The 17,821-nt window shown below is 36.9% G+C and overlaps 2 protein-coding genes and 1 long non-coding RNA gene across 6 annotated transcripts; 2 read left to right on the top strand and 1 right to left on the bottom strand.

Moving 5' to 3' along the window:
- The first annotated feature begins 4,023 nt into the window (after positions 1-4,023).
- MAP1D (methionine aminopeptidase 1D) lies at positions 4,024-12,366 on the top strand. Of its 4 annotated transcripts, none has more exons than XM_021969474.2 (10): positions 4,124-4,359; positions 7,725-7,794; positions 8,188-8,419; positions 9,678-9,839; positions 9,935-9,976; positions 10,255-10,326; positions 11,013-11,092; positions 11,309-11,406; positions 11,838-11,885; positions 11,974-12,366. In XM_021969474.2, the coding sequence occupies exons 1-10, from the start codon at positions 4,245-4,247 to the stop codon at positions 12,117-12,119; spliced, it is 1,065 nt and encodes a 354-aa protein (XP_021825166.1). In that variant the 5' UTR covers positions 4,124-4,244; the 3' UTR covers positions 12,120-12,366. The 4 variants fall into 4 exon arrangements, with proteins under 4 accessions (XP_088100118.1, XP_021825166.1, XP_021825174.1 ...); XM_021969482.2 differs by having other exon boundaries at positions 4,125-4,359; positions 8,191-8,419; XM_088243993.1 differs by lacking the exon at positions 4,124-4,359 and adding an exon at positions 6,843-7,173 and having other exon boundaries at positions 8,164-8,419.
- A 544-nt stretch (positions 12,367-12,910) lies between these two features.
- LOC110766180 (patatin-like protein 1) lies at positions 12,911-15,714 on the top strand. Its single transcript, XM_021969462.2, has 7 exons — positions 12,911-13,680; positions 13,781-13,962; positions 14,056-14,230; positions 14,360-14,521; positions 14,755-15,057; positions 15,219-15,397; positions 15,492-15,714. Exons 1-7 carry the CDS (start codon positions 13,552-13,554, stop codon positions 15,559-15,561), a joined length of 1,200 nt encoding a protein of 399 aa, XP_021825154.2. The 5' UTR covers positions 12,911-13,551; the 3' UTR covers positions 15,562-15,714.
- Positions 15,715-16,300: 586 nt separating this feature from the next.
- Positions 16,301-17,716, bottom strand: LOC148293328 (uncharacterized). Its single transcript, XR_015825798.1, has 2 exons — positions 16,650-17,716; positions 16,301-16,557 (listed from the first exon to the last, which is right to left on the bottom strand). It is a non-coding gene; the product is annotated as an uncharacterized LOC148293328 (long non-coding RNA).
- Between the last annotated feature and the right edge of the window lie 105 nt (positions 17,717-17,821).

Genomic DNA, 17,821 nt, shown 5'->3' on the forward strand with positions numbered 1-17,821 from the left:
AATTCAAATGACCTTATCAAATTCCGGGCAATGAATACATTGTTGAATTTTATATGCAAGATGTGTGGGAAATGAATTAAAAATTGAGAGCAATGATTCAAGATCACCCTGTTTTAATAAAAAGAAACGCACACTTTCATCATCCGTTTATATACAGGATATAGATTGACATTATGATCATCACATGCCAACCAGATTTTTATTTTTATTTTTGTCATAGGGGTCCATGAAAAGATCCCAAGCTCAAATGCATACATAAATATATACGGTGCCATTTTTTTAGAACAGTCTTCTTGTTACGTTGTGGACCATTTGGAACTAAGTACTCTTTGGGCGATTTTATGCACTTGTCCTTAGCTCCTTTTTGGGCCACCCAAAAAATATTGCTCATTTCTCATGAGTGCAAAAATTGTGCGATCGATATGGAGAGACGGCACTGTGCTTTCTTTACAATTTGGATAAGTTGATGCTTGTGAATTGTGATGTAATAAAACTCAACCATTTGGGACGATATATGGCAGGAGAACCTTCTATGACTTTGATAGCTTTAGTGGTGTCTGCCACAGAGAGAGAGAGAGAGAGAGAGAGAAGGCCACCGGCAGTCAGTGCTGCTTATTAGAGAAGGGAAAAAGAAATTACTTTAAAAAGAAGATAAACAAAGAGGCTGCGATCACCATATTTATATATAAATGAATATTAATATATGTTTTTTTTTGTTTTTTTATATAATCGATAAAATGAGGAAACACGCAGCTCGAGACCCAGAAATTCCACATTAAACGCAGCATGGGTTTTGAGTTTGCGGGTTTTGTCTGTGTTATAACGGCAAAGCCTTGAGGTTACCTGGCTCTATTTTACATTAGAGAATTCAATACAATTTTGTGGTCTCTATTTGATCAACAATTAATTTTCAATGTGTCTTTTGACAAGTTGGCAAATGGGTTTAGCCTAATTGGAAAAAGTCTTGACTTGCATACATGTGGTCTTAGGTTCGAGTATTCATGACATCTTGACAGTGTGTGTGAGAAAGAAAAAGGTGTAGTTATTAGTCTGATAACTTCTTTTCCCCGCATTGAAATATGCTTGAAGTTCAAATCGTCCTCGTTACTAATAAATATTAAAAAAAGCACAAAATATGCAAGTACTCTCTCTTTTATTTGGATTCCAATTAGAACTATCTAAATTCAGTTATGAAAAAAGCATAACAAAATGGTTATAGTTTTATTATCCACCAGCCCCCAACCCTACTTGCCTTGTATTTATTTTCTTTTCTTCCCTAAATTTGGCTTTATAAAAATGAGAAAGACCCATATAACCATAGGCAAACGAATTAATACGCAAGACATGTTCTAACGTGCCCTTCGCGGTCAATTACTATCAAATCAGAAACCAAAGCGTGGCGTGGGGGCTTGAAGTGTGAAGAACGGAAAGGCTAAAATGAGGAGGTTGAGTGAGGAGCTTATTTGAGGAGGTGAAATCTCACCATCAACAACCAAAAACAAAGTACATGGGGGGGGGTGCATTGGGGGGTCCACACCCCTTTTGATGGTGAGATGGGCCTCCTCAAATAAGCTCCTCACTCTACCTCCTCATTATAGAAGCTCCCGTGTGAAGAATGCTTTAAGATTCCAACACGTGGTGGTGAGGCGTCTGTGAGCCGTCATGTCTTGTCCCATCGTATGTGGGCCTCCCGATATGGCCCAAGCCCACTATCATATTTTACGAACGACGCAAATGCACCATCGAATTCCAAACCTTGTCGTTTTGGGGAGTTGGAAAATGACAACATGTCGTCGCGGGGTGGGTCTTTCATTTATTTATTTTTAGACGGCATTTTATTTGGGCGGACTATGGAGGGCTTTGATTACGTACCTCGGACCCGCAGTATCCATTATGGCCCCCTGTGACATGTCGTTCTTCTATTGGCTTTGTTTGTATTTCATGGACTTAAACTTAATTTGTTTCAGTACAAACTGTAGTCTAAACTATAGGGAAGGGGGATTTCTCTCTCTAACACAACTATAATGCCATGGGACCTGAGGCTAAACTAATTTATTTAAATGACTGTGTTTAATTCAAAATCAATTGGAAAGAAAAAAAAATGCTTCAATTGAATTTGAATAGTGTGATTTCAAATCCAATGGAGCTTTTAACAAACAATAGAACATATATATATACAAGGTAGTTTAGTTCATGATTTATAATTAATAGATGTTTTGATATACTATGCTAACAATACATAAAATAATATTTTTGCAGTGCATGAAGATTTTTATGAAGTGCCAATAATAGGTCATAGTTTCGAACTTATTTGTCTTAATCACTTATTTTAATGGTATTTCTCTTTCTGATGTTAGAAGACATCTCACGTTTGAATCTCTTCTCTCATGTCGATGGAATAATAAATGATGCAAGACTTGATATTCATGAGATGAGCCCAGACAAGTAGAAATGTATTCCTCAAATTTTGAAGAAGCACTCTAAAGATCCACATATAATCATTGGCCAGATTTCAAATTGGTAACTCAGATTAACTGAGAAGACGGCCTAGACAAAACTAGGGGACTTGGATTAAAGCAGAGGAAGCTCTTGCTTTCAGACTAGAATAAAAAGAAGGAAGTTCAGCAGGCAGATGTGAGCATATATGATGTGGTGAACCTTGTTTTGAAGTTGATGCTTGGAATATACCCTATATCATTTTCTTGGCGTTTGTCTTATAGACTTGTACAAAAAGTTTCTCAAAAAAACAAGGAAAGAAAAGTAAAGAGCTAAAGTTTCATGCATGGTTGAAACACATCCAATCCAAGCCCAAGTCCTTAGGTTTTCATGTACAGAAAATACAACCTTAGGTTTTAGCCCAAACATGTATTGGCAAGCCCAATTATGTTTTAGCCGAATATCAGGAGCCGCTGGCCCTGGGAGTGTCATTCATAATTTAAATACGTAGAATGCTTAGGGTTAGTCGTGTGTGAACGCATGATTCATTCATAGCCGTTGATGATTTAAACATGTAGAATGCTTACAGTTAGTCGTGTGTGAACATATGATAGTTTCAATTTTGCCCATATAATCATTAAAGCATTGGGCGTTGTTTAAAATACATGTTTGTTTTTTAGGAAGTGATTTGGAAGCAGCTGAAATTCTCATCAATGTTAACCATGAAGTTTGGGTAACGGAAGATATGATTCTAGGCAAAGTTGAGGAAACGAGTGGAATTGACAATGAAACCTATGTTATTGTCAGTGGGTAAAGCTCCGGTTCCCCAATAATCCTATGGTTCTTCCATAGAGAGAACGGAGGGGGAATGGATGGGTGCTTGGGGAAGTGGGGGAGATGGCTGCCGTGTGGTGCGGTGGAAGAAGAGGGAGGAGGGTGGGGTATGCGTGTCGTGAGGGAAGGGGTTTGATATTTGTTAATAATCTTGTTAGTTTTTTTTATAATCATTTTCTTATGTGTTTTAATTGGTTCTAATGTTTTTGCCCGGTGGTCTTTTTTATAAATAGTATAGCCGTGCGGCTATACTCGGTTTTTTATTTTTATTTTTTAAAATCGTATAGCCGAACGGCTATCCTTTTTCAACACGTGGCGCATAAACGAAATTCGGAGGAAAAATTTAAATAAATAATAAGGATCCCAGTATATAAAAAAGCGTATAGCCGGTCGGCTATACTATTTTTAATTTAAAAAAATAAAAATCAAGTATAGCCGCACGACGATACTATTTTAAAGAACCGGGTATAGCCGCCTGGCTATACTATTTTTAATTAAAAAAATAAAAAACCAGTATAGCCGCGCGGCGATACTATTTTTAAGACATATTAATACAACCGAGTATAGCCGATCGGCTATACCATTTTTTTAAAAATAAGGCAAAACCGAGTATAGCCGCGCGGCCATACTATTTAAAAAAAACCTGATCGATTCATAGACGTTGATCTATAATATATAGACTTTATATGCATATACAGTTAAGAATCGCTCGCCTGTAGGTGTCTTTTGATACAGCACGACGAAGAGGTTTGGATGGGCTTGATCTGAATATAAAAGCCCATGTAATAACCCGGCCTGCATTTTATACAACTTATGATGTTTATAGATTTAACCTTATACGCATACTTGTGCCCATAATCAGGAGCCAAGCTAGGCCCCTCGCAGATCAAAGTAGAAAGAGGAGAATTAACGGATAAAAAGGAGAGAGAGAGCAGAAGCCGAAGCAGCCGACTGTTGTATAAAAGAGTGAGAGAATGGTAAGCGCAAGCGCAATGCGTGTTGTGCAACCCACAATCCTCTCTACTTTTGTGGGTAACCGCTTGCTTCAGTCAGCGCAGCCTCTTCACCAACTCTTCAGCTACAACCCAGGTCCTTGCTCCTTCACTTTTATTCTTTATTTTATTTTTCAGTCTTGGTTTCTGAAGTTAAAACATTTCTGATTCAGCTTTGGTTTCAATTCTATGTGTTCTATTTGAATCGGCTTATAGTCAAAGGAAGGGTGCAATAGTATGCTTGCTAGTGTTTATACTTGTATGAAATGGGGTGTTATAGCTTGTAGCTAGCATAGCTTATTGGTTTTGTGAGACTGCTTTTATAGCTATATCAACTAGATACAATTTCCCTAATGCTTTGTGTCTCTGATTGTATGACTTGAACTGAAAAAAATTGGTCTTTGGTACCAAGAGAACGAAACTTTAATGCCTACTTGAGCTCTTTTCTTGAAGATACAAACTTTTTTCCCCTTGGATGTCACTACCCTTTCTCTGTCTCCCCAACTAAAGTCCCATTATTCAGTTGCCAAATCTAAATTCCCGACAAATTCTCTTTTCTCAGTCCCAGTTGCCACTGATCTTGACTACGCTAAAATCCCAAAGGAGATGAGAGTATGGCGCGCTCATCGAGCAATCTCAATTTTGTCCACAACCAATAGAAAAGCCCCCTCTCCTTCTGAACTCAGTGTTTACCTACAACTATGCAGCAATTCGAAGTCTCTAAATCAAGGAAAGCATGCTCATCAAAAGATAATCCAATGTGGGTTGGATCAAAACCCATTCATAGTCACCAAATTAGTCCAAATGTATGCTGATTTTGATGATTTGGTGTCTTCCCGGAAGTTGTTTGACAACTTGTTAAAACCAAATGTCTTTGCTTGGACCTCAATCCTGGGATTCTATTCAAGGCACAGAATGCATGAAGAATGTGTAGGAGCATATGTTGAAATGATTTTGAATGATGTTTTGCCTGATGGGTATGTGTTTCCTAAGGTCTTAAGGGCATGTGCACAGTTGTCGTGCTTGAAAGTGGGAATTGTGGTTCACAAAGATGTGATTATATGTGGGGTTGAGCTTAATCTTCAAGTTTGCAATTCATTGATAGATATGTATTCGAAATGTGAGGATATTGGGAGTGCTAAAAGGGTTTTTGATGAGATGGTGGGAAGAGATTTGTGGTCATGGAATTCAATGATCTCAGGATACGTATGTAATGGGTTGCTTGGATTGGCAGTAAAACTATTTGATTGTATGAATTTGGGTGGTTGTGAGCCTGATATTGTCACTTTGAATACAGTAATGGATGCTTATTGCCGAATGGGGCACTGTAACAAGGCTAAGAGAATCTTTGAACAGATTAAGGAGCCTAATATCATTTCATGGACCACCTTGATATCAGGATATTCAAGGATTGGGAGTCATGAAGCATCCTTGAGGATTTTCAGGGATATGATAGGAAGCAGCATGGTTGACCCTGATTTGGATTCTCTTTCTACTGTCCTTGTCTCCTGTCGGCATCTGGGGTCTTTGCTAAATGGAAAAGAAATTCACGGTTATGGGATAAAAAGGGAATCTGGCATTGCATTTTACCACTCAGCTGGCCCTGCATTGTTGACAATGTACGCCAACTGCCGTAGAATTCATGATGCTACAAATGTATTTAAATTAATGAACCCAGCCCATGTTGTTTCTTGGAATGCCATGATTCTTGGCTTTATTGATTTAGGACTGGAGGATTTGGCACTTGACAGTTTCAGAAGAATGCAAAGAGCACGCATCAACGTTGACCAAACAACAATATCCACGATCTTGCCGGCGTGCAATTTGAAATTTGGAAAACAAATTCATGCCTTCATTAGGAAAATTAGTTTTGATTTGGTTGTTCCGGTGTGGAATGCACTGATCCACATGTACTCTAAATGTGGATGCATTGGTTCTGCATACTCTGTATTTTCCAACATGATCAATAGGGATTTAGTGTCATGGAACTCAATGATTGGAGGCTTTGGAATGCATGGGCATGGAAGAGCTGCTCTTCACCATCTCAAAGAGATGAATCATTCAGGGATTTGCCCCAATTCTGTAACTTTTACTTCTGTTTTGTCAGCTTGTAGTCACGCAGGTCTTGTGGATGAAGGCCTTCAAGTCTTTCACAGTATGATGAAGGAGTACGGCGTCATCCCCAGCATGGAACATTATGCTTGCATTGTTGACATGCTGGCACGTGATGGTCAACTTGAAGATGCAGTTAGTTTTATTCATAGGATGCCTTTGGAGCCTGATAAGTGTATTTGGGGAGCTCTGTTAGCTGCCTGCCGAGCCCATCAAAATGTTAATGTTGCAAAGCTTGCTGCTGAACAATTAGTCCAGTTGGAACCGGGAAATGCCGGGCACTATGTCACCCTGTCAAATATATATGCAAGAGCTGGAAGATGGGATGAAGCTGTACGAGTGAGAAAGCAAATGGAAGCCCAAGGATCGGTGAAGCCATCTGGAAATAGTTGGTTTGAATGCGGAAACGGGACAAATGAAATATCTAATGAATAGAAGTATGGATACTTTGTGTTCAAAAGCTTTGGATGAGCTTGGTCCTAATACTTAATCCCATGTGACCGGCCTTCAATTTGTACAACTAATTAATTAGGCAGGATTTTGCGAATTCATTCGGGGCACTTGAGGGCATAATGATAAGCCAAGCAAGGCCCATCCCAGGAACCCAAAATGCACAAATAAAAGGAATGTGAGTGAGATAGAGAGAGAGAAGGGTCAAAAGCCAAACCATGTAAGAGCGAGAGAATGGTAAGTGCAAGCGCAATGTGTGTTGTGCAACCCAAAATCCTCTCCTCTCTTATGGGAAACTGCCTCCATCAGTCAAAGCAGCCTGCTCACCAACTTTTCCGCTTCAACCCTGGTCCTGGTCCTTCACTTTTGTACTTCTTTAATTTTTGGTTATTGATAATAGTATTTCTGATGCAGCTTCTGTTTCATATGTTATGCACAGTTTTTTCTTTTCATCTGATTTTGGATCTTTTCCCTAAGGTTGAATCAGTTTAGAAGTCAATTGATGAATGCATGTTGTTGTGAGTTATTTATATTTGCATGAATAGGTGTTATAATTTTTGGTGAACCTGGCTTATTGGTATTTGAGATGGCTGAACTGTGACATACCACATACAATTACAGCCATGCTTTGTTATTTCTGATTGTGTGACTTGAATGAAACATAAAATTTCTTTGATACCAAATGAATGAAACCTTAATGCCTAACTGAGCCCTTTTCTTGGAAATGTAAAAGTTGTCCTGTATAATACCAATAGTTTCTAAGAATCTATAAACCAAAGCCTAGAGTCCTTGACAATTTTATGAAATCAACATTTAATGCACTTGTTTTTCCTATTTTTTAAACATGTGAATATAGTGATGGTCATTGTTATTTTCTTTGTTTCAAATTCTCACACACAGGAAGCAAGCATGTTTCAATGCAGTTATCCAAAAGATTTTCTGGCTTGACCAACCTCTTGTTCAATGGAAGGTATGGCATGCAACATTCTGCGTACTCACATGTGTTATATAGACACAGAGGCACACACAACACGGGCATAATAGTATTATTTCATGCACTTTGGGACACTGTTAAAAGGTGTATGAATAAATCATATTGGCTCCCATTTTGTATAAGTGTTGTCTGTAGAAGTTCAAATGACTACATATGATATTATAGTATTATTTATTAGCTTCTAGCTTGTTTGATCTATTTCTTGACCGCATCATGGCTCTATTTTTGGGTTTTTATATGATGATGAGGTTTCTGGACTGGATTTTGAAACACTGCATGATTTTCAATTATGTAATGCACATCATGTAAGATACATATGCAGACATGTCTTTGTAAACTCATAAGTGATGGATATTTTGTTGAAATTAGCAGAAATGCAGATAAAGTTCTAAACACCAAGCGCAAACGTCTAAGGCCTGGAAAAATTTCACCTCATCGCCCTGTTCCAGATCATATACCAATGCCTCCTTATGTCAAATCTAAAAAACCTCCTGGAATTGCGAGTGGACCTGAAGTGCATGATGAGAAGGGGATAGAATGCATGAGAGCCTCTGGAAGGCTTGCAGCACAGGTTCTAGAATTTGCTGGGACTTTGGTGAAGGTGACTGTTCTGCTTCGGGCTTGTTTATCTATGTTTGCACTTTCTCTGTAGAATGATTTTTTAGGTCAATTTTTTTCCCTTATGTCAGAAGCTTGTGTTTGGTGTTGAAGTAATTTTTATTTGTTTTTGCAGCAAAGTATACATTGAAAATAACAATCAGTTTAGGAACCATACAGTATTAATACACAATAACATTCAAATAGAGCTTTGTAGGAAAGAATTCAAATGGCTGAGACCTATGCTGTCCAAAAAATGTAGTCTATTTACACTAAAGGGTATAAACAACTGCCCTGAAAAAGCGGATCCTTTACCTGCCTAAACCCTGAAAAAGTGGCTACCTACTTCATACCATTGCAATTCCAGAATAAAAAACTCTCACTCTCTCTCTCTCTCTCTCTCTCTCTCTCTCTCTCTCTCTCTCTCTCTTGTGTAGCCCTCATATCCTAATGAAATATTGAGGGTTTCTCTGTCAATGCATATAGAGTAGAAGTACTTGATGGTGGAAAGTATTGCAAAGTGTATGATTCTACTGAGAGAAAAGCTGTTAGATCTGAACTCTGTGTGTGTGTGTGTGAGAGAGAGAGAGAGAGGGTAAAGCATATGGCCAACTACAGCTAGGATGCTAGCAGTGAAGAACGTGGACTACTCTGGTTAAGTGGTTTTAACATAAGGGGAAGGCTGGTGAGACCATAGGAATTGATGATAAGACTCGTGTAGGTGATTAATGCAGAGAGCATATGTGTTGATTGAAGGCGACAACTTTACTTTGTTAAATAATATTCCCTTAGTGTAATCAAAATTACAGTATAAAACGATTTGAAAATGCTCGAAAACCCAAGTTCTTGCCCAGAAAAAAAAAAGGTTGGATTGGCTTTACAGTAGTGCAGATTCAGCCTGCTTATTTTCCAGAAGCCCCGGGTCCCCCCAAACAAACCAAAAAAAAGAAGAAGAAAGGAAAGGTCTTTCTTCAATTTGCTACTTTCTTAGAGATTCTAGAGTTGGATTTAGTAAAACCTAGATGTTGGAGTGTGAATCTGTATGATATTTACTGAACTGATATTTTCCTTTTTCTTTTGGTCATTGTCATTGTCAAGCTACTAGGCTAGTGCATGATGCATTCAAGATTTTGCAATCTATTGTTAGTTTTCGTTGTTAGCTAATAAGTGATTGGAGATAGATTCTTGACTTTGATTGCATGATATAAGAGGTGGGTGTCTTGCTCTGTATGAAAGTTTTAATTGGTTGCTTCTATTGGCAGCCAGGCATAAAGACAGATGAAATTGACCAAGCTGTTCACCAAATGATAATTGATAATGGTGCCTACCCTTCACCTCTTGGCTATGGTGGTTTTCCAAAGAGTGTCTGCACATCAGTGAACGAATGTATTTGCCATGGAATACCAGATTCCCGAGCACTTGAGGTTTCTTTGATTAAAGTTCTTAGCTACAACATCTTGTCCTTCTAAGTAATGAATTGTTTCAAATCAAAATCACATCTAATTTTTTTTCTTGGCAGGATGGTGATATAATTAACATTGATGTTACGGTCTATTTAAATGTGAGTATGGTTACTTAGAGCATGCGTAGTTTAAACAAAATGAAATGAGATACACAATTCAAGACTTGAGGTTTTGACCGTGTATCTATATTAAATGGTTGACACAACTCAACTTTTACTTCTTTTTAATCGAATTGTTCTTTTAATTGTAAATAATGCTTACTACACACATTTTTACCTGTTTATCATTCACAATTGTTTGATTTAATGCATCTTTAGTTACTTGCCAAGTTCAACCTTTAGTAACTATATCCTTCTGACTGATTTGTAATTTACAGGGATATCATGGTGATACATCAGCAACTTTCTTTTGTGGAGATGTTGATGATGAGGGCAGAAAGTTAGTTCAGGTGGCAATATCTTTCTTTTAAATTTTGTGGAGTTCCATGGGTTTTCCACGTATTTGGTACTGTAATATGATAAAAGTTCTTCACTGATAAAGATTTTTTTTTTGGGATGAATTTCACTGATAAAGATTATTCTTAGAATTCTAGGGTTTTTCTTTGTAGGCATAACACAAAGTTCCCATTAGTTTCACAAGAATTCATTTCACTTGATTAATTCCACCTAAAAGTTTATTAGCCTTATGTAATGGAACTTTTCCTACCCTGTGTAGCCAATATCTTTTTGAATGCCTGAACGCAAAAAAAAAAAAACAAAAAAAAAACAAAAAAAAAATCTTCTTGAATGCCATCATCTCTTTGATACAGGTGTACGTCCAAAAGTGTTGTTCACTGGCGGGTTTTCAGAAACTTGAAAAAATGTTTCAGCTACCCCTGTTCTTGTGCTTTTGGATTTTCTTTATTTGTTTGTGTACCTATAATTTCAACTTATTGCATTGGTATAGATGGTCGACGTTGAAATTTCATGAATCTTGGTAAATTATATCTTCCACTAACACTTCTTTAGTTATAGACTTGTAGTGAGGCGAACCTTTCCAGGCTGAAATTAGTTAATTGTATATGCCTTTAACTTCTCAAGATGTTCTTCTATGATAGCTATTCTTACAAGATTTATTTTTGAAGTATTGCCTTAGGTAACTAAAGAATGCCTCGACAAAGCAATCTCAATATGTGCGCCTGGAGTGGAGCTTAAGAAAATTGGAAAAACGATCCAGTAAGGCATCTTCTTCCCCCACCCCCCTAATTCTGTAGTTCTGTTTTCTTCCTTATATGCAGGATTCTGTAGTGGCATTGGTGCAATAAATTTTTTCTTTTTGTGTCAATGTGTCTTAAGGCTGACTTGTCATATACATGCATGCATTAGTCACATATGGATGTGAAAATTCAATCTTATTCTAATAATCAATGGTTTTTTGTTTTCCTCAATAAGAGAGCATGCAGATAAATATCGTTATGGTGTTGTTCGACAGTTCGTTGGGCATGGGGTTGGACGTGTCTTTCATGCCGATCCAGTTGTTCTACACTTCAGTAATAATTCTGAGCTTTATGCTGCTCCTGTCTCCAATATTCACTCATTGTTTGAGCAAGTCATGCAAATTATTTATTAAAACTTACGGTCTAGAAATATACCTTAGATTAATTATATTGACGGCTGAAAGTTTATTACTGATTAGTATAGAAAACATGTGCCATAAGACGTAAAAGTAATTAGCTGTACTGTCGTAAAATGATCTACAACCCATACTTATCTATCATGAAAGAACCCCCTCATCTTGCTTGGGAGTGAGAAGTTTGTAATTCAGTAATATAACGCATTAATCTGCCTTATGTTTCTTTCTTGAAGTATGCAATATATTGCCACTAATATGCATGGAGACACACACGGGACACACAATCTGCATCTAGAATATCTGCCAACAGAACATATTCCGGTTGAAGTGATTTTTATTCCTTTGTAGGGAACAAAGAAAGCGGACGCATGGTGGTAAACCAAACCTTCACAATAGGTAATGCATTTTGATTATTCAAACTTACCTTCTTTTTGGAAAAAGTTGTTGCTTATTTGTGATGTACTTGTTTCGTAACTGTGTTCAGAACCGATGCTGACACTCGGCAGCTTTAATCCCGTAATGTGGGACGATAATTGGACAGTAGTCACAGAAGATGGAAGCTTGTCAGCACAGTTTGAACATACCATTTTAATAACCGAAGACGGGGCTGAGATACTAACTCGGTGTTAGTGATGGTGCTAGACCTTATACGATAGAACCTATAGATTCCCAAGTTTGGGAATTATACTTGATTGGAGTTGCATTTTCCAAGTAAAAAATTTTAAGTTGGAGGTGCACATATGTTTTGCTTTTACCATTATTTTAGATGATTCCTTTAACTGCATGAATCATGTTATTGTTATTTCTCGTAGTTGTTGTATCTTATACAAGGATATGGATTTTCACATGGTCTTTATGCATTGGATTATTTCTTTCATTAAGCTGGTTTTTTTTCTCTCTTCTTCTCCCTCTTTTCGGTTCGGACACAAATTGGTGAAAATAATTGCACTCATCATATCATATTATTAAGGTGACTATTCTTCGATGTCTTGAAAGTGATATTTAACTGATTTATGCTAATCATTACATGTTATGGTTGTGGTGGGAAGGAATTTCTTTCCAACCATTAAGTTGGTGCTGGTATTTTTGGAGTATGGCCAATGGACGTCTCATCGTCGGATGGAGCTTGTTTGCTTTGTCTCGTTGGACTGCAACTAGTTCAGTAGGCAGAACAAATACAAATGTTAATTTCATTATTCCAGCTCTAATTTCGTCTTCAGAGTTTTGAAAATTCTGCATGGCACAGATTGTAAAGGATAAAGGTAACTGTTCTTCATGTTGTTCAATTTTGTGAAGTTGTTTGGCCCTACACTATCACCTCCATTAAAACTTTTCTATTTCTGGTAAAGGTTGTTTTGGCAACGCAATACTGTTAGACATACGAACTGTTTTGAACGTGTAAGCAACTACTCTACTGAAAGTGGGAAATGGTTTGTATTTGATTTGCTGATTTGGGCAATTGAAGTTTTGATATTTACTTGTTTTGGGACCTCAAACTCGGATTTCCACATTTCTGATCATGGTTTTTTTTTTTACCCAGCTCTCCATGTTTATACTCATGTTGTTGGATTTATTATTATTATTATTTTTATATTGACATTGTGGTTCGTTCATGAAATTTGAACTCATGACATTCTACAACCAAGTAGAAAGTAGACGAGCCACTATACGAAATAGTCTTAAAGAAAGTTGAATGCAATTGTTTGGTATGTACAATTGTCCAAAGCCCATTGTTAGACCGCATACACATCAGGAAATACATTTACAATTGTTTGGCATGTCCAAGCCCCATAGTCAAACTCACCTTACCTAACTATCCTGTGCTTGTTCCTGCGATCACGTCGAAGTAATCTGCAATCCCGGCTGGCCAACCCTATACAAGCACATAGGCCTCCTGTGCTTGTTCCTGCGATCATTATGCAGCCAATCCCAGCTGGCCAACCCTGTACAAGCACATGGGTTTAGGGTTGAAAGTTTGAGACTTTACCTATTTATACATGAGGAGGTCCATGCATCGTGGTCATGTATTAGATTACTTGCTTAGCAAGCTGAAAATCAAATAATGTCTCTGAGTGAAGAAATCAACCCATCAAGCTATGGTGATAAAATCACTGTTCTAAGCATTGATGGTGGAGGAATTAGAGGCATTATCCCTGCAACCATATTGACTTTCCTTGAATCCAAATTACAAGTATGCAATTATATATATACTAATTACCATCATCATCCAAATTACAAGGAAAATTTAGACTGATTTTTGTTTTGTTTTTGTTGTGTATGTGTGCGCTTAGGAACTGGATGGAGAAGAATCCCGAATTGCAGATTACTTCGACGTGATCGCAGGAACAAGCACAGGAGGCCTAATAACAGCCATGTTGACAGCACCTGACCAAAACAAACGACCTCTCTATGAGGCCAAAGATATTGTTCCATTCTATCTCAACTATTGCCCCAAAATATTCCCTCAATCCAGGTTCATTAATAATTAATGATCACTAATTATATAATTTCTTTTGCAAGTTTAGTTCTAATTGCATCCCATGATATTAATTAATGGATAATATAGTGGACCACTTATGAGAATGAGAGCCTTAAGGGGACCAAAATATGATGGCAAGTATCTCAGAAAGTTGGTTCGCAAAATACTTGGAACTCGAAGACTGCATGAAACTGTAACTCGAATTGTGGTGCCTACATTTGACATCAAATTGCTACAACCCCATGTCTTCTCAACCTTCGAGGTATCAACTTATAACTTTTAATTTCAGAAGTTGCACATACAATTTATTATATATCACTGAGAGATTAGGAAAAATATGATATGATATAAGTAAGTAATGTATAGCAGCATGGTTGAAATATGTTCGCAGGCAGAGATGGATTTTTCTGAGGATGCATTGCTATCAGATGTTTGCATCGGTAGTTCGTCTGCTCCAACTTATCTCCCAGCTCATCATTTCAAGACTAAAGATTCAGAAGGAAATGAAAGGGAATTCCACCTTGTTGATGGTGGGGTGGCAGCAAACAATCCTGTAAGTATCGTATATTTACTGGTACATCTCTCATTCAGGTACGGTGAGATTTGTTTGAGAGATAGGGTTAATAAATGTGGTACGCGTACAAATAGTTTTATTGAAGTTATAATGATGCTCGATACTAATTAATTCATCCAACTATTTGTTTATGGAACATGTTTTCTTTGTGCTTCCCTTCTTACCCTAAATAATATGATCATTTTTTTTTGGGTGTGATTTGAATTGGAAAGGCATTGCTGGCAATGAAGCCAACAGGGAAAGTGTTCCCAGGCAGTCCAGATGATCTGGCCTCACCACAAAGTCTACAATATGAGAAATACCTTATGCTCTCACTGGGCACAGGGACTTCAAAGACAGAGAAAAAATACAACGCAAAAATGGCAGCAAAGTGGGGGATTTTGGGCTGGCTTTACAAGGATGGCCATTGCCCTTTAGTCGATGCCTTCACATTTGCTAGTGGAGACATGGTCGACCTTCACATGTCCTTGATTTTCAGGTCCGTCAAATGCGAGCACAACTACCTTCGCATTCAGGTACATATATATTTCATCAACCTAAGATCACATCTCTAATCGAAGCATATTCAACTTGAGGTCATTTCTGTCTCGGTCAAATATGTGATCAATAATGTCATACGAATAAGGGTTTCAAAGTATTTTTCATGATTTATTAATATGTTAAAACTCCAATCTAGGATGACACATTAAGTGGGAACACATCATCGACAGACAAGGCAACAAAGGAGAACATGAGGGAGCTAATAAAGACTGGTGAGAGTCTGTTGCAGAAGCCTGCTTCAAGGATGAATCTTGAAACAGGGATATTTGAACCAGCTCACAATAATGGAGCCACCAATCAAGAAGCCCTCACTAGGTATAGTGACGTCACATAATGTATTTCATAACCATTAAACTTATATCACACTAATAATGATTAAGCATTAATACTTGTGTTTGTGGCTTGACAGATTTGCTCAAAAACTATCGGAGGAGAGAAGACTGCGAAAGGAACGATTACATCAGTGGTCCTCCATTTGATTACAATATATAATAGATTCATTATCTTAATTATAATTGTGTTTAAGTGAATTTATACTTGGTATTAGAATCATGATATTGGCATATTGCTTGACACATCTGGTGCAAGTTTTATTCATTAATAATAATTGATATCTCTCTTTCTCTCTCTCATTTACTCGCCTATTTTATTTTATTTTTCTTTTCAAATGGTTGTAATTTTCCAATTTGAAATTTCATACCATGTATATTCATATAAGAGAAGTTGTTCTAATGAGTTCAAGTATCGAGAAAATATGGAATAATAATAATAATAGGTTAGGATTATGATATGTGGAGGGTTTGGTAGTTGATACTCGATACCCTCCAATATAATCAAGAAACATAATGCTTTCTTTAATAATTTTTAAAATGCATATAAGATCGCACCATATTAAAAAGGTGCCCCAAAATCTCCGTATTCTCTTGGAAAAAAACTTACTTATAATGGGGATAGCATTATTTTGTTATCCCAGCTAATAACAGATTATGTATTATTGTGTTATTGGCCGTGTTAGTGAAAAATGACCCTAAACCTAGGGCTGAGCATCGGGTCGAAACCAATGGTTTCTTAACAATCCAATCCAATCCAATTTTTTATTGGATTACAGATTTTACAATCCAATCCAATATGATCAGATGTTAGGATCCAATCCAATCCAATCCAATGTACATTGGATTGGGTTGGATTGGATGATCGGTTTGTATGAAAATATAATCATTGCAAAAGAACTTTAGTTTTTCATTACATATAATTCAAAATTCAATCCGAAGATACAACATGAAATTTAAAAACAACATTACATTAAGAACTACATCCATTCTTTAATTTTTTTTTATAAAAAAACTAAGGTTAACCAAAACACTCAGAGAACTCTTTTAGGCTTCCAAGTCCATCAATCCTTCCATGTTAGAGAGAATGCAATCATCCACATCAATTTTCATTCAATGTAAGTTTTGATGTAGGACCCAAAATTTCTACAAAGAAGAAAATATCATATTAAGATAAATATAATAAAACCAATACTAATTAATTTAAAATATGAAAGTTATCTTGAAATAATATTTACCTGATTCAATGTCTTCAATATCATCTGTGATCTCAAGAATATTTACCCTACATGCCTCTGGACTATAACTTGTAGCAATGAGTTTGCCTTCTTCCTCCCCTTTCTTTGGTTGGAAAGACAAAGTTTTTTGCTTCTTATTATCTCGGCCAGGATACTCCTTACATTGATTTGCCAAATGACTCAACAAGTTTGATGTCCCATTTTTCTTGCTACCACATGCATATATTTTACTGCAATACTTACATTTTGCTTGAGGATTTTTTGGATCATCTTGCAATTTAATAAAGTGTTCCCAAACAACTGAAGGAGGTCTAGAAGGTTTTCTCTTACCTTCAATGGGAGTAGAATCACTGGGTTTTGTTTCTTGTGGCAACACTTCAACATTTGTAAGTTTGACAGCATCAATAACATTAGTAGTTGAAGGCGCATCAGTTGGTGGTTGACTTGTATTTCCAGTTTGGTTTTTCATGGAAGTTGAAGTTGTCATCTGTTTCATAAAACTCTGTTAATATTATGCTTGAATGATGAATCACTGAGTTCTTGAACCCAAAAATAATAAACACTTACCAAATATGCTGATAAAGGGTGTGTGGGAATTCTTTTGAGCTTGCTAACAATATACTAAAACTCGTGGACCCTTGGTAAGTAAAGCAAGCATGATAGCTACTATATCTAATATATTAGCAATATATGGGAGTTTGTGAGCATTGAGCATGCTGTGTTGCGTATGGGAAATACAAATATGGGGTTTCTGACCATGTTGTTGAGCATGCTGAGTATGGGTAATATATATGGGGTTTCTGACCATGTTGCGTATGGGAAATACAAATATATTTATATATTTTACAATATGACTAATATATATATATATATAAATGCATATATATTGGATTGGTTCGGTTTTAGTTGGATTTTGAAATCTTCATCCGCCATCCAAACCGATCCAATTGGATTTTCAATTTTCTGATCCAATCCAATCCGCCGATGTTGTCGAAACCAATAAAAATTGGATTGGATTGGGTTGGATTGGTCGGTTTTAGCGGATTGGTTTGGATCCTGCACAGCCCTACCTAAACCCTAAACCCTAAACCCTAAAAATGATATTCCCTTTGCATGAGAGTTTTTCTCCTCCCCTCCCCCGAATGAAAAAAAAAAAAAAAAAAATTTAACAT

Source organism: Prunus avium, chromosome 7 (assembly GCF_965620075.1).
Source record: "Prunus avium chromosome 7, drPruAviu1.hap1.1, whole genome shotgun sequence".
NCBI classification, from domain to species: domain Eukaryota; kingdom Viridiplantae; phylum Streptophyta; class Magnoliopsida; order Rosales; family Rosaceae; genus Prunus; species Prunus avium.